This window comes from Erigeron canadensis, chromosome 2, assembly GCF_010389155.1.
Source record: "Erigeron canadensis isolate Cc75 chromosome 2, C_canadensis_v1, whole genome shotgun sequence".
Lineage (NCBI taxonomy): Eukaryota > Viridiplantae > Streptophyta > Magnoliopsida > Asterales > Asteraceae > Erigeron > Erigeron canadensis.
The window spans coordinates 20,045,096-20,071,104 of record NC_057762.1 but is presented as its reverse complement, the minus strand read 5'-3'; the positions used below and the strand labels follow the sequence as shown (position 1 = coordinate 20,071,104).

Sequence of the window (26,009 nt, the reverse complement as noted above, 5' to 3'; positions counted from 1 at the left end):
TTGGTACTATTACACCAACGAAAGGATCTTGGAAAGTTATAATCTTCAGTTGTTATCAGCAAGTTGGCAAGTTTGTTTAAGTCGACATTGGTTAGGTTTGGTTGATAAGTTGTTTGATTGTCATACACCACAATGGTGTCGGTTTTTGATCGTTTTATTGGGGCTTATGGTCGGGAGAACTTCTTGGGATATGGACCATTGGCAACTAATGGCATGGGTTTGTTGGGACTAGACTATATGTGAAAAATTTGTTAAATGTTGTGTTAGTTCTTTGTTAACACTAATTGTTTACCGAAATTTCCATACCCTATTTAAATGCCCTGTTTAGCCTAATGTTACAACCATTAAAGTCCTCTTCTGATAGACGTTATAGGGTTCATGCGCCTTGGCGATGTAGGAACGAACCTGATACAAGCCTATGGTTAAAAGAGTATGCATCACGACTTAGCTATTGAGTGATTATTCAAATATTCAACCCCAAAAGTAAGTTAGTTGGAGTAGGATAGGCGAGATATCACTTGTTCGTTTCAATTGTGCTTAGTTGTGTTATTAAGGCTTGTATATCAGTCAAATATGGTCAAACATTCCGGTTTTCATTTAAGATTAAAACTGCCTAACCATTTATTCTCATTTTCGATTATGGTTGAGCTTCTTTTTGATAACTGAAATGTGGTTCCATAATGTACCAATGTTTGATTTGTTTTCAGCTTGGATTTGCTTGAGGACAAGCAAAGCTTAAGTGTGGGGGGATTTGATATGTCGTATTTTATGCCCATTTCCCATAGCTTAAGTAGTTGATTATTGATGTTTAAGATTCGTTTTCGTATACATTTGGTGCGTTTATGGTATTTGTTAGTGTTTCAGGTTGATAATAGGTACCTAAGCGATAATCTGAAGAAAACGAAGTTTCTGGAGTAAAACGAGTGCTTACAGAGGTTTTACGAGGCAAGAGAGGGAAGATTAGAAGCTGGTCAACGCAAGTCAATGCTGGTCAACGCAAGTCAACGGGGATTGCGGCGCAGTTATCTGATGCATCGCAGTAATATTTGTCGAGGATAAAACTGCTTCGCAGTCACCTGAAACTGCGACGCAGTTAGACCATATACGCCAAAAGACCAGTCAAGGAAGTCAAAGTCAACAGAAGTCAAAAGGGAGGACTGCGCCGCAGTCTGGGACTGTGACGCAGTTTGGCGCCGAATCTGCAAAATTTTGTTAACATAAAAATAGCTTGCAAAAACATTATAAAAACCCTAACTTCACTTTCCAGACGATTTTTGAGTACTTTTGAAGGGTTTTTCTTGTATTCAATCATTTTGAAGGATCTCAAGCTCGATTGGAATCATTCCATTATTCGTCTTCAATTCCTTGTATTCGGTAATGATGAATTCTCTATATTTGATTCGTTATTCGTATTTTAATATGAGTGGCTAATCGCCTTTTCATCCATCTTGATGGAGTGAGATAATATGTAAGGATTGCACAATATTTTATAATTCAAGTGATTTGATTTAACGTTGTGTCGTGATCTCAATCTAGTAATTCTTTGTTGTTTAATTATTAATTGCGGATAATTTTTATACAAACTTAGTGGCAACTAGGGTTGGGTAGAAGTTATTTTGATCGCTTGGTTAGAAGCGATTGGTTGGGTACAATCAATAGACACAATTGTTATCTAAAATGACCAAAACCATTGTTGAACTAGAGAAGTTATAAAAAGGCGTCTCGGGATACCGGTCTTAATAATGGAACTAGTTTATACAAGATAGTCAAATAAGTTGTTAACTTGACGGGTACGGGGTTGAAGATTAATTTGAGTCTCGGTCATTTAATCAACTAATTGAACTTCATCAAATGTGCAATCTTAACATGTTGTCAAGCAAAATCAAGATGAGTGACCTTTAAATTCTTGTTTTAAACATAAAAATCTTCTTTCGATTAATCCTGAGGGATTACTGACTTTCCTCACTAACTACTTGCAACGTGGCAATTCGGCCACAAAACCCCCATTTTTACTTGAATCAATTAATTGTCACAATCGGGTTACCAGATTTTACTATACTGCATACGATCAGGTACACTGCCTGTGAGTGTGTAGTAGTCAGTCTTTCGGTAAATCGTGTTTATAAATTTTAAAGCTAGATTTCGCACATCAGAGATTGAGAGAGATAATGAGTTGTGACAACCGCCATCTGAGCGTACTTTCCGAAACAATTTCCGGTCATTTTTAGTTCGTTTTGTTTATGTACGTCGTTGGACTTTAAGACTTTATTAATGGAATAAATGGATTTATGTTCTATTTGGGCTCTATAAGCATTTGGTGTTTAGAAAAATTGTACGTGGACTCGAGAACAGGAGGAATACTAGTTGTCTTGTGGAAATGCCAAATTTAGTAAAATACTTAAAATTAAATCAATTAAAGATTTAATAAGTAAAAATAGACATGTTTATATCCGTTAGAAAGCTATTAAAAAGTTACGTTTAAATATGACGACAAAATAAATTAATGAGTCTCGGGTTTTGTGAAGTGGTCGAGTCAAACGAGTTTTAGTGAGGTCAAAGGGTGGTCAAAATCGGTCAAAGGGGGAGTAGGAACATCAAAACCCTAACCTACACACCTCCCCCCCCCCCCCCCTCATTCTCACAAACCCTTTCTCACACTTCTCCCTCTCTTCTCTCTTTTCTCCTAGCCGCCCCCTCCCTTCTCCTCTCATCATATTGCGGCCGATCACCACAGAACCACCACAAACCACCATCAATAATCATCATTTTCTTCTTTTTCTTATAGATCTTGGTAAGTTTTGATTGGATCCATGTTTGTTCATCATTAAAAATCGGTTCTTGCACATACTCGAGCCTATATATACACGAATTTTATATATTTATATCTATATGTATATATTTTCGGCCATGAATAGATATATATTTATAAGATCCGAAATTCTTTTCTTATATATATATATAAATCGGGTCATCTTCTTCTTTCTTCTTTCGAAAATCCTAAAGTTTTTGTATATATGTATATATATTCGGTTTTGGTTGTGTGAAAATGTTTAAATCTGAAATCTTTAAATATATATATTTATTTTCGGTGGTTTTGAGTTCTTGGCTATGAACACGCCCGAAAACCTATAGATCCGGATCTATAGGTCTGAAAATCATTAAATCCGAAAAGCTATGAACCGAAATCTTTAAATTCGGAATGTTTAAACCCGAAATCTTTTATATCCGGAAACTTTGATCCGAAAACTCCTAGATCCGGAAACTTAAATCCGGATTTGTTCAAAAACCGTGACTATATATATATATATTTCGGGTTATTGTTGGGTGGATTTGATGTTGTAAATTGATTTTCGACCCTTGTTCATATGTATATAAACCGAACACATCTTAAATCTGTGAATAGTATATCATTTTCGAGTTAGTTGGTTGTTCTTGGCTAGATCTATTATAGATCCGAGTTATCCTAGTAATTTTTGGTCTTGGAAATCGGTTATGCTTCATAGATTCAACTGGAATCTTGATTTATGGTTCGGTCAAAGTCGGTCAAACTGCCGGTCAACGCCGGTCAAACCGGCCGGAAAAATGGTTTTGGTTCAAAAAGTGGATTTGGTTTGTATTTTGGTGTTAGATCTAATTTTTGGTTCGGTAAAACTTGGTCAACGACGACTTATTGATAAGGATTAGGGTTTGGGTATTATTTTGGGTATTTTAGTCAAAATTAAAGTTTTTTTTAAAATAAAATTAAATTATATCTTTTAATTAATTGGATTTATGTTTAAAGTTAAATCCTAATTTCCATAAATAATTAAATATAAATATATATAAAGACTAAATTAATTGGTTATATATATATACAAAGAATTAAATTGATATGGACATATGTATATATATATAAGGATTAAAACTTAATGTGGACATATGACTAAATATATATATATATTAAAAAGACTTTGTAAGACTATATAAATTATACATTCGTATAACAATAGCTAATGACTTATCGGACTTCATATACTTTATAATGACTATATATAAATGCAAAGAATAAAAGACTTTGTAAAGACGATGTACAAATTATATGACCTTCCAGACTTAATATATTTTATAATGACGTTGTTACGAAGACTTGACAAGATATAAACAATGAAATTTGACATTATTTAACGAATTATTTATTTGGACAAGACATAATGACATTTTCTCAGACACTAGTATAGGACATAGACGTGTACAATTAACTAAGTACTTACTGGGTGACTTGTGGACAATGTAGGACTTTTGGGCAGATAGTGGGCTTATTTCAGGTGTACTTGATCGTTCGTGTTCTTGTTCGTTCATCTAGGGTATTTGTGCTTGTGCTGCTTTCATGTGAGTCTCGTAGCCCCTCTTTTTACAAGCTTTGGGGTGGAAAGTATACTTATTTTCAAACAGTTTTGTTGATTTCTGCTTTATGTTCAATATTGAGCTTGTGCGTATAGAGTTACTTGTGCCATTTGACGTGCTTTGATCTTGTTTGTATGTGTGTGATTATGTGTTTGTTTGTTGTGCTTTGGACGTACTTATTGTATGAGTTGAGACTTGAGACTTTGGACTAAGGCAGGTACCGTAAGGCCGGACTTTGAGACATTGAGACATTTGGACTTATTATGGCGTAACTCTGCTCGTTATATATTGAACTATTACTTGTTTAGACTTAAAAAGAATCGACAAAAGACTTATTTCTTTTACTAGACTTTTGACATAAAACCTACGAACTCACCAACCTTTGTGTTGACACGTTTTAGTATACTTTTCAGGTGCTCAGGCTAATCAGGGATAAAGACTGCTATGCTAGGCTGGACTTCGGAGATTAGTGCTCCTTATTAATTGTCAGACTTTAAGGCTACATGCCTTGGATTATTTCTTTTGAGCTTGGTTGTAATAAGCTATTTTAGCACTGTCATGACTTGAACTCATACTTTTGGGAATATATTTATTATATTCTATTTCATTTAGCGGAATCTATCTAATTCCATGTCATGTGATAAAAACTTTAGGTTGATTATTAAGTTGATCTTTAGGTTGATATATCATTACTCAAAAAAAAATCATATGATACCACGTTTAAAAAAAATGAAATTAAGTTACAAACTTATAATTTTGATTGAGGAAGACTTGAAACATTCAAATTAAAAGGAATATTATATGAAATTGATGATGATCGGATGTTGAAAATAAATATAAGTTTCAACCATGAAAGAAAAAAAAGGGCTAGGGCTTAAAACTTTTTTATTTTCTTTTGTTAACATGGGAGAAACATATGACATGCCTTAAATATCCTTGAAAACGAAGAGAGTTCATATCTCCCCTTTTTATGCCATCAAAATGTTGAAAAATGAATTTCTTTGTCTAATGTAAACAAATTTCATTACATGTATAATGAATTTATTAGGAAATCAAATTTTGTGTATATTTCTTAAAGTTTACCAAACAAAAAAAACCAATTCATTTCCTTTTTTGGCTTTAACTATCCCTATCAAACATCAATTCTCTTTAGGCTGAACGGTGTAGGGAGGAGTGGTGTCTGACATCAGCCCCGCCTCCAGGCCCCCACCAACACCGCACAACCTAGGCGGAATGGGGCTTGGGCGACCTCCACAAGACAAACGAATTGCTTATCACGTTCCCACTTTCCAATGATTATGAATGTTGGATCTATCTTTAATTTTGTGTTTTCTTTTGTTTTTTGCTGGTATTCAAAGAGTAGTTACAGGTAAATTGTGAGAAGGGAGGAGAAAGACAAAGTAGGTGGCTTTCCAATGACTTTTTGTTTTTTTTGTTTTTGTATCATTGATATTTAGTATAAATTTTCACTTTAGTCCCCTCAATTTCAACACAAGTTTATTTAAAACTCCATTCATTATGTTAGTGTTATCTTTTTAATTTTACGTTTATGTCATTTTATTTTTTTAAAAAATATTTTGGATGTATTTATGTTGTTAATAGATTTATTTTGTTTCATTTATTATTAGAAGTATAAAAAAATTAATAAATGATTGAAAAAAAAAAAATAAATAAAATGACACGTGTCACAAAGACACCCCTATCTTGCAAGATAAACCGTTTCCACACTTTCGGGTGACATCTTGGGGTGTGACTTGGCACCATATGACGCAAGACGCTCCTCCCCCAAGATGCCACATACCAGTTACCCTTATATGTACCGTTGAGATGTTAGGCTCATCCCAACAGTGAACACTTCTTCACCTCTTACTCGTCGCCACATCACCTTTTTCTTACATATCAATTGCATGACACAGTCTTGCCAACAATACATTTTATTCACTTCTTCGTAACTTCTTCCACAATATTTTATTATTTTCAATTAAATAAAAATACAAATATAATCTACACATTTTAAGTAAAAAACAACTCATTAATACATAAAAAACATTACATTTATTAAAAAAAGCATTACATTAAAAAAAAATTATATTAATTAAAAAATATATATTAAAAGAACATTACATATAATTATAAAAAGGGTATGGTGTCTCCGGATGTAATGATCTATGTCCGAGTGTTTATATTATGTAATGATGTACTCGAGTGTCTATACAATGTAATGAACTCGTTATTATGTCTAAAGGATGTAACGAATGACCTGCTGAATAGGTAGCCGGTTACCTACTTAAATTAAAGGTTATATGGCATGCATAGTCATGGCTTACTAGATTAAAAATACATAGGTATTTATGTGGATTAAAAAAGATTATATACACCAGTATACATATACATATATCATATATTTATAACTCCTCACAATAGATTTATTTATCAAAAAATTGTAGGCATTCGAGACTTATGTTGTCGAAAATCACCACAATAACAATCGTCGGACAACATCACTCGCACCATCTCCCTACAACACCGCTATACAACCACACTTATATCTAAACACCTCATAACCAAACCTGAATCAAGAAATCGATGTTTAATATAAGAGCAAGAAAGTGTTGCGCCTAACCGAGGTTCGTAGGAAGTGAAACTGTCGTGAATATTAGATATCTCCTAATATTCGATCTTGATTTGTTATTTAAGTAACACGTGCTCCATACACTAGAACTGTTAGATTTACAATACTTTATGTTAATTTTGTTGTTAATGATATTTGTGTTCAAAATAGATGGTTGGTTGGTTACTCTGTAGTTTTTATGGGTAGGGTTATGCGAAAGATAAAGAGAAAGATGGTAGGTGGAGAATATAAATATAAATTCTGTAAAATGTTTAGGAGAATTAATGTTTGTGCACACTTTATTTTTGTCCAAAAAGTACAAATAATTGTTGATAGAATCGAACTGGCCAACGAAATGAAAGATCAATTTGCAAATCAAGTGAACCACTGCCGATAGTTTTTTATTTTAATTAATTTTTGACTAATTTTTCTTATAATAGCATTAACATTTTCTACAAAAAATTAGAAAGTAACCATCATTTACCTGGAAAATGGTGTTACCGGAGGATATTGTGGATTTGGTGGTTAATAGTGTTCGCCGGAAGTTGGTCGGAAATTCATCGAAAATCTATAAAATGTAATGAACTACGACTTAATGTCTATTGTATGTAAACATACATGACATTACGTGGCATCTGACATGACATTGCGTGACATTAACCTATTACACGTTAGTTAACTGGTAGTTTACATCACTTAAACATAATAACGAGTTCATTACATTGCATAGACACCCGAGTTCATCATTACATAACATAGACAAGTGGACATAATTCATTATATCTGGAGGCACTAATCCTTTACAAAAAATTGTTGAGCTTGTGCTTGGGTAGGATGCCAGTGTTGAACTTGTTGGAGATAAAATTGTTGAAAAAAAGATTGTGATAGTGGATTAACGCCGGAGAAAAACGCAAAAACGCTTGGCGACAAGTTATTTGTTTGCGGTGCAGATGAAAAGTTAACAAGGGATGGAAACGAAGTTTCGAGTAGGTTTGTCCACATATCGTTAGCGGATGATCGTTGCTTATTTAGACATTGTAATAAATTTTGTATTGAAAATGAAATAACGTATTAGAGTTCATTAAAAACTAAACGTATATTGACACAATCTACATGGACATATATGCATGAGGATTCACAATCTATCTATATATAGATGTGTATGCATAAAAAAATGGAAATGATATTCGTACAATAGAAGTTGATAAATCTACCATTGTTATGCATTGAGTACTTGTATAGTATGTTATAAAATATGCATAGTGTGGTAGATTTATTAAATTATATAGTACGATTATTACTCCTAATAAAAAAAATAGTTATCATGATATAAAGTAAATGTTAGAAAAAGAAATAAATAACATTTGCTCAACATAAATAAATATAATATTAAAACACAATTTTTTCTTGGTTATAGTATATTCTCCACTAAGACACAACTTTTGGTGATATGATGGAGATGCTACATAACCAACGTTGTTATGCCGATGACACGGCCATGACGCACTCTTGAGAGCGGTCTTAGAGATACACTTCTAATCTTTCTCTCTTGTAACTTGCCAAGTTGCAATATACTCGGTAACGTAATAAACCCCTACATGGCTACACAGACCTTTGAGTGTCGCTCGCGTACTAGTCACGTGACGTCTTCCTCCAATCAAAATTACGCAGTTTTAATTAGATCGATCTTGCAAGCACACACAATGACACCATACAATACAATATTTTTATAAAATTAAATTAAAAAATAAAATAAAATAAAATAAAATAAAATAAAATCCCCATTTTAGTTCAATTCAAATAAATACATTCTGATCCGACTCAACGTCCTCTGTTTCACTCTCCTATGGAGGACGCTTTTGCTAGATCTGTTCCTGAGGTATCCTCACCATTCTTCATTTACAGTGTCTATTCTAATCTATTACTTGTATCAACAATTATTTACTACAGTAATTGTTTATTTATCCAGTAAATTTAACTATAATGTTAGCTTAATGACTTGTGATTACTACTATTTCTATAATACATTTCATTTTATTACCCCCTCACTCTCTAGGTTCATTTGTATTAATAGTGATACTATTATGTGTATGTATATGTATGTATAGGTTTTGGAATTTTTTGGAGTTGATCCAAGTAAAGGACTAACCGATGTTCAGGTACTCACTTATCATTAAATGTCTTTCTTTTTATACTTATTCGTTAACAGCCTGGTATTAATAACTTATTAATTTTTTTTTTTTTTTTTTTGGTTAAGGTTACAAATAATGCTCGGATATATGGAAGAAACGGTAAGTTTATTTATGTTCTCTGTTGTTATTTGTTTTCTACTCTCGATTGTTAGTGTTAAAGTTATTTTTTTAAACAATAAACGCTCAAATGTGACAATAACAGAATCACGTTGGCACCAAAGACGTATGGTAGGACTTTGGGGTGTACCTTAGCTTATAGTTGGAAACATGAATGATTGATCTCCTACATTTATACTTGAGTTTTTAGTTTACTACAATGTTTTGAAGCCCCTTTCATCCGTTTGAATCAACTTATTCCTTCTCAACTTTCAATGTGGATTTTAGATTCATGTTAGGGATGTCAACGTGGCATGAATTATCAGAGAACTCATTCCCCATCCTCGGTCTCTGCTGACAATCCCCATTGCCAAACCCATTCCCGTCGCGGATTTGAGTTACGTCCTCATCCCCAGCATGGATGTGGGATCCAACATGGGGGAATCAGAGGCTTGTCTTTGACTATGTTTAAACTATAAATGCATTTAAATGGATCATTGTTGTGTGAATGTCATATTATCCTCGATGCCAAAATAGAGATGTATTAATAATAAAAATACTCTTAGTGTTTAAAATAAAGTTTCTTAGAAGCTGAGCACTTGAGCCTCCATAGCATGGTATGATAAACCCTCGCCTGATTGGGAACCTGATACCTGAACCTTGTTTGACCATATGTGGAATCCTCTAATTTGAAAACCGCGACAGGAGACCCTTCGGGTACCCCAAATCTATACCTGAGTGGTCTACGCCCACTAGTTTTGTATCACTTATAAATTACATACTATATGTATGCTAAATAGTAAACATGCAGCCTTGTGTAGGGTAAAGTTTGGATTTGTTTGGTATTGATATATCATTTGTTTGAATATGTATGACATGGGGGCATCAGTTGTAGATATGGAGTATTTTCCGATGGTCTTAGATGCTGTTGTAAAATATGGGCATATAGTTGACTGATTACGGATTAAAATCGTTTTGGTAATCTTGTGGTTTCTGTGAATGCGTAGTTCTGATAAACCAAATATTAAGACATAGTTATTGTTTTAACAACCTGTTTATGTATATTACATTACGTCATAGTTGTCAAAAGCGAAAGCAAACTCAAAGCGCAATGACCCCAAATGTGGCCTAAGCGAGAGGCGGGAAAAAAAGCGCTGGCCCGGGAAAAAAAAAGTGTAGAAGAGTATATAAAATTTCAGTGTCTCTAACAAATGGTAATGAAGGAATTTTCTGCCAAGAGGGTATATAAAATAGCAGAAGGGGCTTAATAATATAAAAATAGAAGAAAATTTACCTTTTAGTTAAATGAAGAATAGTATGAGGAATGATGATATTGATGATAATGATATATACCAAGTGATTTTTGGAACAAAGATTCTGTTGTGATATCCCTATAATATACATGATTTTTTATGTCGAACAAAGGGTTTATTTATATGGAAAAGTGTAGATAGGCGCTTCATACAGTTAGTGGGCCTGGGGCCTAGAACTTCAGGCGTTAAGGTTGGCCCTTGCCTGCCTTTTGCGCCTAGGCGTAAGAGGCGCTCGCCTTTGACAACTATGCATTACGTTATGTATATAATTGCTTATTCTTCTTAATTTGACTTGTATCCCTACTCAAATGATTTCTATTTTATCGTTAACATATAACCTTGTTTTGAATAAATGCTCTAAGAAAGAGTACTATTTGCTGCACTTGGTATGCTTTAATGGACGGTAGTGTATTTTATTGGTTCGTTTAAATCTTTTTTCTGCTGTCATTCTTTGTGCAAATTTCTTTGAAAGTAGTCCAATCAGAGCATAGTAACTTGACCTTTCTTTTTTGCTTTATTCTATGGCATTTACTATTTTCTGATAAGTCCTTTTTTTCTTGCAGTGTTGCCCCAAGAAGAAAGTAAGTATAGCTGACTTTCTTTCACATCTCCCAAATGTATATTTGTTTGATATATGTTTTTTATTAATACATAATTGCACCTCACTACACAGGTACTCCTTTTTGGAAATTGGTTCTCAAGCAATTTGATGACTTGCTTGTTAAGATTTTGATTGCTGCTGCTGTTGTTTCATTTCTTTTGGCACTGGTTAATGGAGAAACAGGCTTAACAGCTTTTCTGGAGCCTTCTGTAAGATACACTATATTCTTTTTGTCGTGAGTTTGTTTAGTATTTATCGATTTTTTTAGATGCATATCAGTATTCAAGCCTGATAGTATTATCTGGTACATCTAGTGAACAATCTATCGATAAAGGTAAAAAAATGAAAATAATCAGTACAGTGAAGTTTCAACACTAAACCACAAGGGTGGTGGCCTAGTAGTAAAGGCGTGGTCTCTATTGGTCAAATATTTGGAGGTCCCAAGTTTGAATTCTAGCGTCTATAGTGGATAGGTAATTTAGCTACCTCCGCAGGAACAATTGCTTCAGTATAATATACCCTCTTCTGGCAATAGAGGTTCACCCACGACGACTTCGTCTGCCTGCAAAGCGGGGGTTGCCCTGGGATTAGTCGGCTCGCAAAGTGGGTCGGGGACGTAGTTTAAATAAATAATTGTTTCAACGACTAGAAATGATTCTGGAGCATGATTACTTGTTCTGTTGATTTTTGGTTTATACATGCAAAATGATGAAATAACTTCAAAGATAATGTTTTAAAGGCAGTTCTTGAAATACGTTGATTTATCTGAAAATGTTTTAGAATATTATGTTCGATTTATACTTGTTCAGTTGGCGCTAACGCAAGGAAAGGAGGTGTTGTTCATAACATTTACCCCTTTATAGTTCAGTTGAGAGACGTTGGCTTTCTTTATTATTTATTACTCTGTGAAATTTACACTCCCAGCTATGTCTATCATAATTAAGATAATCTCCTGGCTGCAAGTTTTACAGAACGTGTGTCCTTTTTTTCTAGCAATTTAAATGTGACTTACAGTGGCTTATTGCACATATGTTATCATCTTCAACAAGTTTTAGTGTTTTTGAATCATTCTGACCTATTGTTCTCGCTTGCAGGTCATCCTGATGATATTGGCTGCAAATGCTGCTGTAGGAGTAATTACGGAAACAAATGCTGAAAAAGCTTTAGAGGTAGGTCAGTTTTTGCAAACATTAGATGCATTGCTCTTCACAGTTTCAGTTATATACCGACCATGCTCATTTTTTGATATAAAAAAATATCCAATGAGGTGTCACAAGATGACTTATAGATTTAAATTTCTGTTGAACTTTTTTTTGTTGTCTTAATATGTGTTAAAATCTTTAAAACGTTAGGTTTCATTTTGTATTTTTTTAGCCTACCTTCTTTAACCTGGACTGAAATCTTTATTCTTGTTTCTGAAGCTAATTTTATTTGCTTGTTTTTACTCGTGGCAGGAGTTGCGTGCATATCAAGCTGACGTCGCAACCATCATGCGTAATGGTAAACATATTATGGTACCATTTATATAATGCACAAACATATATGTGTGTATGTATGTTGTATTTCTTCTTGTGTGGCACTTTTAGTTTTCATTTCTTTATCATATTCTTCCATTTGCAGGTTGTTTTTCCATCCTCCCTGCAACAGAGTTAGTTCCAGGAGATATAGTGGAAGTTAGTGGTGTGTTCTCTTTTTATATCTCCAAGGAACCATATTTCTTAGCATTTATATTCCAAATTTACAATTATGTTAACGTATTTTTTTTTTTTTATAATTTTTTTGTGGGTTCCTTTTTGAAGTGGGTTGCAAAATTCCAGCAGACCTGAGAATGATTGAGTTGTTAAGTGATCAATTACGTGTTGATCAAGCAATTCTTACAGGTATTACATTACAGGTCCTTATCAGTTTGTGATAACTATCATTTAATGGTTCACACACACACACACACACACACATATAGATATATCTATGTATTTTAACTCTAAGATATTTATACTAGTTTATTATCATTACCATCATATTGGTTGTAAGCTTTGTTACTGGATTACTATGCACATTGGGATATGATTCATATACACTTGTGTTGTAGAGAGCTAATTTGAAGTGCACATGGTTATAATATTGATAACAGGTGAGAGTTCTTCAGTGGAAAAGGAGCTCGAGTCCACGTTAACAACTAATGCAGTGTACCAAGACAAAACTAATATTCTCTTCTCGGTGTGTATCTATCACTGTCTGCCTTTTTTTAATAGAAAACAAGATATGTTTTTTTTTCTTTTTTTTTTAATGTCTTTGAATAAATTGTTAGAAAGTATTATTTCTTTTTATTCAAACTATTTTTATTAACAATGAAAGAACTTCATGACTATAAAAACCTATAGTATGAGCTATATAATTCTTAGTCTCTCACTCTCTCATGCTTTATGACATGCTTTTGCATGATATGTAGCCTAAAAGTGTAGAAAGAAAATGCTGCATCACATATAATTGTCTAATGAGAAAATTAAAGAAATGATGATACCGTGGTCAGGGTACAGTAGTTGTTGCTGGTAGAGCAAGAGCTGTTGTTGTTGGAGTTGGCTCTAATACTGCTATGGGCAGCATACGTGATTCAATGTTGAAAACCGAGGATGTAAGAATTAAGATATAAGATTCATTTTATTTGTTTAAATTTGCAATTAATATAAGTAAATCTAATTGCTTTTTGATGCAGGAAGCAACCCCTCTCAAAAGGAAACTTGATGAATTTGGTACTTTCTTGGCCAAGGTGATAAACTTCCTGTGTTCGTTCTTTTTACCTTTTGCTACACATACTTTTTCGCGTCATACGTCTATGGACCGGCTTGCAAGTTTATGTGTTTAGTGATATCTAATTTGTCGAGTGAAATGATCATTAGTTTTTCTGCATTAAAAGAACCCATTTGTCGACTTTTGACCCGCTAAAGATGGGTTACAGTTTTTACCTGTCTGGCCTGCTTGAGATCAATTCATAAATCCTATTTAAACAACTTGTATGTAAATGGGTTGAAATCACCAACGGTGTGTAATGGTTTAAACTTTAAAGTAGAACCTGCCAAATCTGAATTCAAATTTGTAAATATCAGTACTGGAAATCAGACTGTAACAGGTTAGGTGCTGGTTTAGTCTCAAACCGGATTGTGAACTGGACTTAGCTATCTCTTTGGCTATCGATTCTAGCCAAATCCTTCGCATAAAAGGTACAGTATTAGTGAACCAAATGAATAAGTTCCAGTTTCTGATTGGACTTAAATCAAACACGTTTGAACTGAGTACTCTACATTGTCTGTACCTATTTTTGCATGCTCCTAATTGCTGTCTCTATATTGATGTTGGCTTTCATTATGGTTGTCTGGTCCATTTCTACAATAAGTATTCTTGAGTAAAATTGTCAACAGTGCAACAGAAATGAAATGGAAAATAACTAGAATTGTTATTTTTGGGTATTGCAGAAGTTCACCTTTAGAAACCAGTGTGGAGCTTCTATAGTAATATATGCACATGTGATTATGATGGTTTGGCTAGAACTATTTCCTAATATTCAACAAGTAAACCTTGTAATATAATTTGCTTTAGTGTCACCTGGATTACTATGTAAAATACACTCAAAAGGGAACCTGAACCTTCTATTTCTGAAACTGCATTGGGGTTCATTTTATTTACTTCTGTATCACTGCAAACTCTTAGTGCTTATTCTTCTCTTCGCAGGTCATAGCTGGCATCTGTATATTGGTGTGGATTGTAAATATTGGTCATTTTCGTGATCCTGTCCACGGAGGATTCTTTCAAGGTGCTGTTCACTACTTCAAGGTAAAATTTTCATGATATGCATTTTTGTTTGACACATTATGTTGCTTGTTAAGATTGGCAAGTTCTTTTTACTTTTTATTAATGTTAATCATAGTTGCTTTGATATACTCTAATATGTTAATGCTTACCTTACGTGGCTAGATTGCTGTGGCGCTTGCTGTTGCTGCAATTCCAGAAGGTCTTCCAGCTGTTGTTACAACGTGAGTGATTTGCTTATCCTCTTATATTCTGTATTTAATTGGCAATGGGCGCTATGTTTGTATTGTGACTTCAGGAAACTTAAATTATTTGCATTTTTTTTATCTACAAATTCCAACAAGATAGTCGTTATTGCTGATTTATATATTTTTTAAATATTTACTTGACAGTTGTTTGGCTCTTGGTACTAAAAGAATGGCTCGTTTAAATGCTATCGTGAGATCATTGCCTTCTGTAGAAACTTTGGGCTGTACAACTGTGATTTGCAGTGACAAAACTGGTACCTTGACAACTAATATGATGTCAGTTTCAAAGGTGGTTTCAGTTTTCACTTGTAATCTATATGTAATATTATTCTGTGTATTATGCATATATTATACGACACTCTTTTTTTTGTGTATTATGCATATATTATACGATATTTAAAGTTTTATAAATATCGCTGAAACTTGTGGAATAGTATTGGATTTGTATGCTTCTTATTGATCTTTGACAAATAACATGCTAACATGAATCCTTTGTAAGTAGCATCAGTCTCAATAGCTTACTTTATTTTGTTGCTCATCGGTTATTTCTAAATTATGAACACGTGTCAATTCTGTTCATACCATTGCATTCGTACCTTTAATTGGCAATTTGGCATGAGACTGCCTCTAAGTGCTACTTTATTTTGCTGATATGTATAATGTATCTAAATTCATGCTATGCTCTAACTTTTCTTATTTTGGATGTTCTTGCTGTTATAAAGTTCTTACTCAATCTCTCATACCAATTTGTTATTTTGTTTTGTATTTCAGATATGTGTGCTTCAATCTGCCAGTCATGGAGTTGTACCCGCAGAGTACACAGTTGGTGGTACTACCTATGCACCTGAGGGTTCTATTTTTGATGCTATTGGAATGCAGGTACTTTCGAAAAATGTGCTTCCAGTTCTTCAGATTATTGTTACTACAACTACCATCAATACTGATTTATCAATATATTGAGAACTTTTGCAGCTTGATTTTCCTGCTCAATTCCCTTGTCTTCTCCACATTGCAATGTGTTCAGCTCTCTGTAATGAGTCAACTATACAATACAATCCTGACAAGAAAATCTATGAAAAAATCGGCGAGTCAACTGAAGTGGCTCTTCGTATATTAGCAGAAAAGGTTGAATCTTGTATCTAAGCTTCCAGTTGGCTCTCTTATTACGGTTTCTTATTGAATTTTTGTTTTGTAAATCTTGAATTTCTATTACGGTTTGACACTTTGACTTTTTTGAGTAATGTTGTCAGGTTGGCCTTCCTGGTTTTGATTCTATGCCATCTTCTCTGAATATGCTGACCAAGCATGAGCGTGCTTCATACTGTAATCATTATTGGGAGAACCAGTTCAAGAAGGTTTCTGTTTTTTGTGCATTTTGAACTTTTTGATGTTAAACTTATTTGCTCCATATTCTTTATTTTATGTAGTTAAGTCTATAGTATCGTCTTTTAGAATAATGGTTGGAAATGTATAAATGCAGATATCACTTCTGGAATTTTCTCGTGATCGAAAGATGATGAGTGTTCTTTGTAGTAGAAAACAGATTGAGATTATGTTCTCCAAAGGTGCCCCTGAGAGTATTCTGTCAAGATGCACAAGTATTCTTTGCAATGATGATGGTTCCATTGTTCCTCTTACTCCAATTATTAGAGCTGAGCTGGAATCCAGATTTTCAAGGTGGAAAATTATTCACCTTTAAAAGTTTACCGAACTATATTTGTTGATACTTAAGAAATATAAAGAATTTTTTGGAAATGATGTAGACCCACATGAGTTATTTTTTTAGCGTTAATAAAGCTTTTAAGTTATTCGTATTTGTTATCCGTAATCATCATTTTAAGTTATTGTTGTCACTCAAGTTATTGGACTGTCTCTCTTATGCTGCTTACTTATATCAAGTAATATTCCCCGTGTTTCAGCTTTGCAGGAAAAGATACTTTAAGATGTCTTGCACTTGCTTTAAAAAGGATGCCCCCGGGTCATCAGAACATTTCCTTGGATGACGAGAGAGATCTTACATTTATTGGGTTGGTATGCTCTCTTCCATAATATCTATATGTTCATGTGCATAGATTCTAGTCAATTTATCTTCTGATAATTGTCCTCTATTACAAGCAAATTCCGATGGTTCATTGTTACCATTTTGTTATTACGAAATTTATTTGAATAAGAGGGGTGATTACCAGTGTTGTTAGCAGGCGAGGCGCACCTCCCGCGCCTGAAACCCTAGGCCTAAGTCGACCATGAAAAAGGAGGCCAACGACCGTCAACTATGGTGGTCATTGACGGTCAAAATGGTCAAATGGGTCAAGATTCGACCAAATCATTCAAGATCCGGCCAAATTGTGGCTAGATCTAATGTTTTCCGGCCAAAATGAGTGACCATAGTTCTTTAAGAAGATAAAAGAAGAGAGGAAAAATATAAAATGGGGGGAAGAAGACACAGAGGTGGGGGAAGAAAAGAGTATCAATGATTTATTTATATTCATTAGAAGACAAAAAAAACACTCCATTATATTATAGATATATATTATTTTTATGTAATAAATTATGTTTTTTTTATATATATGTTTATAATAGTCTAATAATTTGAAGTTTTTGGTTAAAAAGTTTATATTTTTTGAATGATATTTGGTTTTATAAATGACATTTGATTTTTTTTACTATTATTTTTCACTATATATAAACATTTTATATTTATTTACTTAGTGCGGTTTTTTATATATATAAATATTTGGGGTCTTTGCGCTTTGAAGTCGCCTTCGCTTTTGACAACTATGGTGATTACTAGTTAAAGAAAAATATTGTTTACTTGTAGGTTGGAATGCTTGATCCACCAAGAGAGGAAGTAAGAAACGCAATACTTGCATGCATGACAGCTGGCATTCGTGTTATGGTGGTGACAGGAGATAACAAGGTAATCTAGTCACCACTTATCATCTCTTCTTAATCTGAAACTACTATGCTCCTTTCGAGATGAATAATGTTGTAATTGGAGATGGAACTTCCAGACTACTGCAGAATCATTGTGCCGAAAGATAGGCGCTTTCGATCACTTGGAAGATTTTGTGGGGCGATCCTTCACTGCTTCTGAGTTTGAGAACCTTCCAGCTTCAGAAAAAACTACGGCGCTGCAACAGATGACACTTTTTACTAGGTATTATAGATTTTGTTATCATGTCTTTGATGGTGGATTTTTCGTTTTATCTATTGTATTTATCAATTACGATATTAATTCGCAGTATTTAGTGCCTTGCTTGAGGAACCATTAAATCCTTTTTAATATTGAATCCTTCAGGGTTGAACCATCTCACAAAAAGATGCTAGTGGAAGCACTACAACAGCAAAATGAAGTAGTAAGTATACTGAATATCTGTCATGATTTTTGTGATTTCTTAAGCTTACAATTGAAATCTATTTCGAGACACCAATTTTAGTACATAATCACTCTTTTAGCATAGCCACTGTTACACTTTTGGACAAATGAAGTTAGCTTTTTTTTAAGGTTCCCATGACTGGAGAGTTAATTTTTTTTAAGGTTGCCATGACTGGAGATGGGGTGAATGATGCACCTGCATTAAAAAAGGCAGACATTGGCATTGCTATGGGATCAGGAACAGCAGTTGCCAAGGTAATTTTCAATCTATGAGACAGTATTATGTTTCCTGTTCATATCCAGAAAGTAGGGTGGATTGTCGAATGTGGATACTATTTGCAGTAGTTAAATTGTTAGAATTTTTATGTCTATGTAATTTATATCAAATAAGTTAATGTGTCTTTAGAATTTCATGATTTTGAATGTCTAATCTTAATTGATTACAGTTGTTCAGCTTAATATTGTTAGCATATATATGGTGGAAGGATATTGTTACATATACAGAATTGCATGATTGAGTTGGAGATTACTAAAAGTTGTGCATACATAGTGTCCTTATATGGATGTGATTTATAAGTCTAAAATGAAACCAACAGAATAACAAAAGTATCTCAATATGAATTAATCAAGCTTTAAAGCTTGTTTTTTAAACTTTTAGTTTTTGTTACTGGGGATGTCATTTGTCATTGGCTTCCCCTGTTTTACACTCTGCATTCCTCTAACTGGATTATTGTTAATGTCTATCAGAGTGCTTCAGACATGGTTTTGGCTGATGACAATTTCGCTACTATTGTTGCAGTAAGCTTTTTGCTTGTTGTCGATTTAATTATTATTTTTTGGGCTTTTTGCTTCTAAAGGTACTGAAGTCGTCCATTTTTACTTTAAGAGGTACCAATCCCTAATTTCATATATCGTGGGTTATGGTTTGTACAACATCACATATTGTGGGGGACAAAACCACTATCTGGTTTTATTAATGTGACGTGTCCTGTTTTGTATGTGTGTTTTACCAACACTGTTCTCGTTCACTAGTACTGTAGCAAATAAAAAAAAATTTATTTGCGTGTCAATTCCTATTACTTTTCCATCATCATTTTTCTATATAAAACTGAATAATAATAATATAATTAAGTTATAAAGCACACAATCAACACATAAACCCAGATAACAATTTTTCATATATATTATGCTTTTACTAGTGCAATATTTATAGAAGAAAATTGTTCATCATCAAGATTCAAGGCTCATCTCGAAACACCACTATCACCTACTAACTCTAGCGACCTTTTCCCATCTCCGACCAAGACCACCGGTGACAACAGTCACAATGTATTTTGGTGGCGCCGGTGAGGGGTGAGTGGTGACACATCGCGAAAATGTTGTTTTGGCTGGAATCAGAAAGAATCCCGGCGTAGTGCTCGACGGCACGTGGCGGCGCATGGAGGAATTAGGGTGGTCTGTTTTTTGGGGATCTATTAGATCTGTATTCTGACAATTATGGTGATGGTGGTGAATTTTATTTTCGTAAGGAAAGAAGCAAATCTGAATACGGTGGCCGACTTTGTTACCCTATAGGGGACGTCGGACTTGTAATGTGGCCTGAAAAATTGAATCTTGATGATATATTTGTAACCATTTCCATTAGTAGTGAATTGTTGCTGGTGTATTGCAGAGATAGCTTTAATGATTACAATTGGTAGTAGTAATTGTTGGAAAGACGATCTGAAGGAGATACATTCTACTTGCAGATCATTAAACTTATTGGTTAATTAATGTTGTTAATGATTCATTCTTATTTTTCTGAATTACTCGTAAATGACTAAACTAATATAAAATATGAATAAACAAGATATAAAACAAAAAATAGCCGTGTTTAACAAATTAATAGATTAGCCCACATATGTGTATGCGAAGAAGACGATGATGACACACATGGCTGTGTATGTGGCATGCCTAGTTGGTCAAAGCCAGTCAACAAGAGACAAAACCACCCTCCAGTATTTTTAGTCTCCCTATTAGGCGGTGTTTTACAAAACATAACCCACAATATACAAAATTAAAGATTGGTATCTCCTAAAGTAAATATGGACAATTTCAATACCTTTAGAAGCAAAAAGCCCTTATTTTTTTTTAATGATCATGTGTACTATATTTATTTTTCCCTGGTAGCAAAAGAAGATTTTTGAGTTTCTGCATATGAACTGATCTTTTTGACTATTATTCCAATGTGGTTTCTACAGGCTGTTGCAGAAGGCAGAGCTATATACAATAACACAAAGCAGTTCATCAGATATATGATTTCTTCAAACATTGGAGAAGTAGTTTGTATCTTTGTTGCAGCTGTACTTGGAATACCTGACACTCTTGTCCCTGTAAGCTGCATTTAGTTTCTTCATTTCTGTGATATTACATCATAGTTTCATCTGTTATCCTACAACCGTCAAATAAAGAAAAAGAATTAAGAGTTGAGAATCTAATAGTATGTTAGAGATGCTTCACTTAAACAATGCACAAACAACTCGTTAAATGTCACACCCATGTAGCTAATTTTATTGATTATGTGAAAAAATTACTATATTAGTAAAAAAAAGTGTAGGATTGTAATTGGTATCTTAACTGTGGAAATACAGAGGTAACTATTGCCTAAAAAATTTGAACATAAAGCATCTTTACCTTTGTAATGAGGGAGCATTATATACTTTCATGCACTCGTGCATCGTTGTATTATTAAACCAGATTTAGGTACAAGAATCATTTTATATATTATATATATATATATATATAGAGAGAGAGAGAGAGAGATACGTGTAATGATCAAGGAATAGGAATACATGGTAAATGAAGGGAGACTTGAACCTAGCTGTGTGGATTCATATTATGTGACATTGTTACATATTTGTTTCTTTCAAATAATCAATGATATAGCTGAAAAATCGAGTAAGATGCAGGATAATCTTATACATGTTTTGATGTATGGTTCTAGTTAAATTTTGTATAAGACGCTGTGCTTACAAAATAGCATAACTATTTTTCAGGTGCAACTTCTCTGGGTGAATTTGGTTACAGATGGATTACCTGCCACAGCCATTGGCTTCAATAAACAAGATTCAGATGTTATGAAGTCTAGGCCCCGGAAGGTATGCCTTTTTTGACTTCTTATCTTATTTTTATTTTTTTTGACTATATGTGGTGATTTTAATCTTGAAGTATACAACAGGTTAATGAAGCTGTTGTATCTGGGTGGCTATTTTTCCGTTATTTAGTCATTGGAGGTAAAGTCATAATTAAGTATGTTGAGATCATGTCACATGTGTAGTATGTTGATATCTCTAAATAGTGTTAATACATGTTTTTTATCCTTCTTTTGGTTCTTAAAAGGATTTTGTTTTCATCGTACCTGTAACTATATGGAAAAAGCAGAAATTTTCAATGCTATCAAATTCATCAACTCATATTTAAATCGTTATGCTTGATATTTGAATGTAAAAAAGCATAACAAAGCTCTTTATTTTGTTTATCAGTGTCTCCAAACTCCAAAGTATACCTTGTGCTTTGGATAACTGTGTGTTCAATATATGTTTCGCTACTTGACCAATGACATATTTTCTATGATTCATTGTATTTTTCTTCTTTTTGTTTGTTGGCAATGTCCTAAAAGTTAAGTTGTTCAGTTATGGCTTGGATACTTGACACATATATGGTTTATGCAGCTTATGTTGGACTTGCAACTGTTGCTGGTTTCATATGGTGGTTTATTTATTCAGACACTGGTCCAAAAATAGCATATAGCGAACTGGTCAGATATTAGTTGTTACATATGCTTTAGTGCAGTTTCTGTTATGAAATCGTTATAAATACATATACTTATTTATCTGTTTTTTGCTGCAGATGAATTTTGACAGTTGTTTAAAACGTGAAACTACATACCCTTGCAGTATATTTAGTGATCGACACCCATCAACTGTGGCAATGACAGTGCTAGTTGTTGTTGAAATGTTCAATGCTCTGAACAATCTTAGTGAAAATCAGTCTCTTGTGTGAGTATTGGCTTGTATTCACTTATTATAGCAAATGCAAAATGATATATTATTCATTTTTTTTTTCTGATCATGGTTATTTGAAAAAAAATGTGTGGGTTGGAGGTGGAGTGTTTTGTAGTTAATATCAAATGTTTAATCGAAAATTTCAGAGTTATACCTCCATGGAGTAATCTATGGCTTGTTGGTTCTGTTGGTGTGACTATGCTACTTCACTGTCTCATTTTGTATGTGCAACCACTTTCAGTTCTTTTTTCTGTAAGTTTGTACTCTCCTTGATTTCTTTTAGGAAATATCATGTCCTTTTTTTTTTTTTTTTTAATGAACATCTCATTTGAAATACTGAACCTTTCATTACAGGTGGTGCCATTAACTTGGGATGAGTGGACTACTGTCTTGTATTTATCCTTTCCTGTAAGATCTTTTTCTTCCAAAACTTATAATAATGTTATCCAAATATTTTCATTACATTTCTTATCTGTGTACGCTTTTAGTAATTATTATAAACACGCTATTAGACATTTTGAGTTTTTTAAAATGTAAGGATACCTTTTATGAAAAAGAGAGAGATGACTTTTAACTGCAACAAGTTTGTGAATTTATGTGATATTAGACAAGTCTTTCTACTTGACTTGGTTACTGATAAATAGACATAACCACAAAGTAGTGTTTATTTCATCTTTATACCATATCATCTCTCATGCCTGCAGCTAACTTTATATACATGTTTCTTACTTCTTTCATTATCATTACTGCAATTTTTTTTTTTATGTAGGTTATAATTATTGACGAGATACTGAAGTTTTTCTCCCGGAACTCTATTGGTACGTTCCTTGTTACGTTTTAACTTCTTTTTATTAAGTTTTTCTTTTTTTTGTTTTCTTGAGAAAAATTGCAAGGATTTCAACTTGAGATGCTCAAATTGATCAAATTTGTATTTCAAGAAAATGCATTTCAAACCTTTTATAATATTCTCTCTTATAATCTTATCTAGTTACTACCTCTATGTTTGAAAGCTCGTAAAAATATCAACAGCTTTCTGGATCACATTAGGCTTAATGATTGTTTTATTGGAAGAGTTTTTATTATTTGATCGATAACTTTGTCTTATATGATCTTGGCTAGTGACATTTATGATCAAGTATATTTTCCATTTTGTCATTATGTCATTGTGGCACAAAATATGTACATAAACACACACACACATCTTATATGATCTTGGCTAGTGACATTTATGATCAAGTATATTTTCCATTTTGTCATTATGTCATTGTGGCACAAAATATGTACATAAACACACACACACACACACATAGATATATAGGGGTTGGTTATTGTAAAACAAGTATCAACGTAAAACTGATGCACGAAGATTTTCATTATGCACAATGATTTTCAATTAAATTCACTTTTCCCATCTATATATATATATATATATATATATAGGTCTTAGGTAAAATAAAACAAGTATTAAAGTAAAACTAATAAAACAACAGGTTTCTCTTCATTGAGAATCACCGTGCATCATGAAAATCATCGTGAATTAATTGTTTTGTGAATCTTCATGCATCAATAGAACCATGATCTAAGGATCAAGATCTTGTCCTATTTGTTTTACTTTAATACTTGTTTTATAATATATATATATATATATATATAGCCATACATTTTTATTGAAGAAGCTGGCAAATCAATTCTTCATTTTTTCAAGTGCGCAGGTTATATATAAATTTACTTTTAAAATTGGTAGATAAGTGGTTGCATGCAATCCAGACATGATAAATTTACTAAAAATGTCCAAGACCAATTCAAACTTGTTTTGACCTCTTACCCAACACGCCCATTTGGCCACCTCTATTTTACAGTTTTTGTTTTTTGGGTAAAGGGTTGTATTACCCCGATGAGTATACAATATCTATATTTGTCACCTTCATAATTGTAACATCATAATCATCTCCCTATTCTTAAGATAACCAATTTGAGTACTTCTGATGACTTGTTTCATGAACCTAGGTATGAGATTAAATCTGAGACTAAGGAGGAGAGCTGATTTTCTCCCCAAAAGGGAAGTACGAGATAAATAGTATTTCAGATTTGAAGATGAAGTTATGCTCAGTGATGTTCTTTGCAGTTCAATGCATCAGAACAATTAGATGCGTTGTTACAGGTTCAATATTAAATATACATGGTCTATAGAGAAGAGTGATTAGAGGAAGCGTTCTGGTTTAGGTTATAAGTATGTTGTAACAGAACATTTAAGTATGGTAGAATTATTTAAATGTTTAAGAGAACTCATGATAGTGCACATAGCTTTTGGTTAATCTAATTTTGATAGACTGGCTTCGTCTCCTGGAGCTGTTTCAAGTTCATATGTGTGTGCATTCAATGGTTTTGGGTTTTGTCTTCCACTCTTCCTTCATGTTTTTAGTAACAAAACTGGCAAAAGTTATCCATTTAATTGTGTTTGTGGCTATATTAACGAAAACAAGATTGAGTTTTGATAACGGAGTTTGTTTTATCTGTTTATGTTTTCCTTTTTCTTTCGAGTGTCCAAGTCGAAAAGAAAAAAAAAAGTAAACTGATGAATTTATGTATACTTGTACCTGGGCAATGCAAAATTGCATAGAAAACGGAAGCTGTGTAGGTTTTTGTGCATCTCTTTACATAGTAATTGGGAGAAAGGTGTGTTTGTCTCCGGGGTTAGTGCATTAAGGGTTGTTTTTTCTTCATCTAGGTGCTATATTGTATGCTGTCAAAGCGATAGATGTTTTGAAGGTTGATACGTCATCTCGTACCGTTGCTCTCCATAACATTGATACTGTTATTCCAAAATTACGAGTCTTGCAAGAACAATATGTAAACTCAACTTGATTGTGCATGATTTCTGAAGCTAAACGATTTGGTGGTGTTTATTTCATGGATATCAAATCCAGAGACTTGTAATGTTATAGTCATAATTATAGGCCTTGTACTCCGTGGATCACATGAAGGTGGAATTCAGGCATGTCGTGGACAATATATAAAAATGGATTTGATCAAGGGATCATGTACAGAAATATAATATGTCAAGAGAACAGTGAAAAAGTGAAGATAGTTAGAATTGCAGAAGAAAGTCAAGAAACAAATTTAGTGCTGGTATGGACTTTCTAAAGAATATTATGACACAGGAGATATGAGAGATCAGCGGCTAGTAGTAAGAGCCATTCGTATTTATACTGCATTTTTTGTTTAAAATTGGGCATCCATCCATTCTCAAGTGTAGGCAACAAAATTTCTTGGTAGATACCGCATCTTTGGGCGGTTGCGGATGAAGAGACCTTTGAAGGAGGTGACATGTTGGAGTCTCCT

The 26,009-nt window shown here is 33.4% G+C and overlaps 1 protein-coding gene across 1 annotated transcript; it reads left to right on the top strand.

Moving 5' to 3' along the window:
- Window positions 1–8,772: 8,772 nt before the first annotated feature.
- LOC122587125 (calcium-transporting ATPase 3, endoplasmic reticulum-type) lies at window positions 8,773–25,030 on the top strand. The gene is made up of 34 exons (XM_043759211.1): window positions 8,773–8,873; window positions 9,103–9,153; window positions 9,252–9,285; window positions 11,159–11,176; window positions 11,269–11,405; window positions 12,291–12,365; window positions 12,651–12,696; window positions 12,817–12,876; window positions 12,996–13,076; window positions 13,328–13,413; window positions 13,727–13,828; window positions 13,910–13,963; window positions 14,923–15,024; window positions 15,166–15,224; window positions 15,393–15,537; window positions 16,020–16,127; window positions 16,221–16,373; window positions 16,499–16,603; window positions 16,729–16,925; window positions 17,168–17,279; window positions 18,067–18,165; window positions 18,260–18,405; window positions 18,547–18,604; window positions 18,787–18,879; window positions 19,372–19,422; window positions 20,865–20,996; window positions 21,660–21,761; window positions 21,842–21,896; window positions 22,335–22,420; window positions 22,513–22,661; window positions 22,814–22,919; window positions 23,022–23,075; window positions 23,437–23,485; window positions 24,675–25,030. The coding sequence occupies exons 1-34, from the start codon at window positions 8,841–8,843 to the stop codon at window positions 24,743–24,745; spliced, it is 3,009 nt and encodes a 1,002-aa protein (XP_043615146.1). The 5' UTR covers window positions 8,773–8,840; the 3' UTR covers window positions 24,746–25,030.
- The last annotated feature ends 979 nt before the right edge of the window (window positions 25,031–26,009 follow it).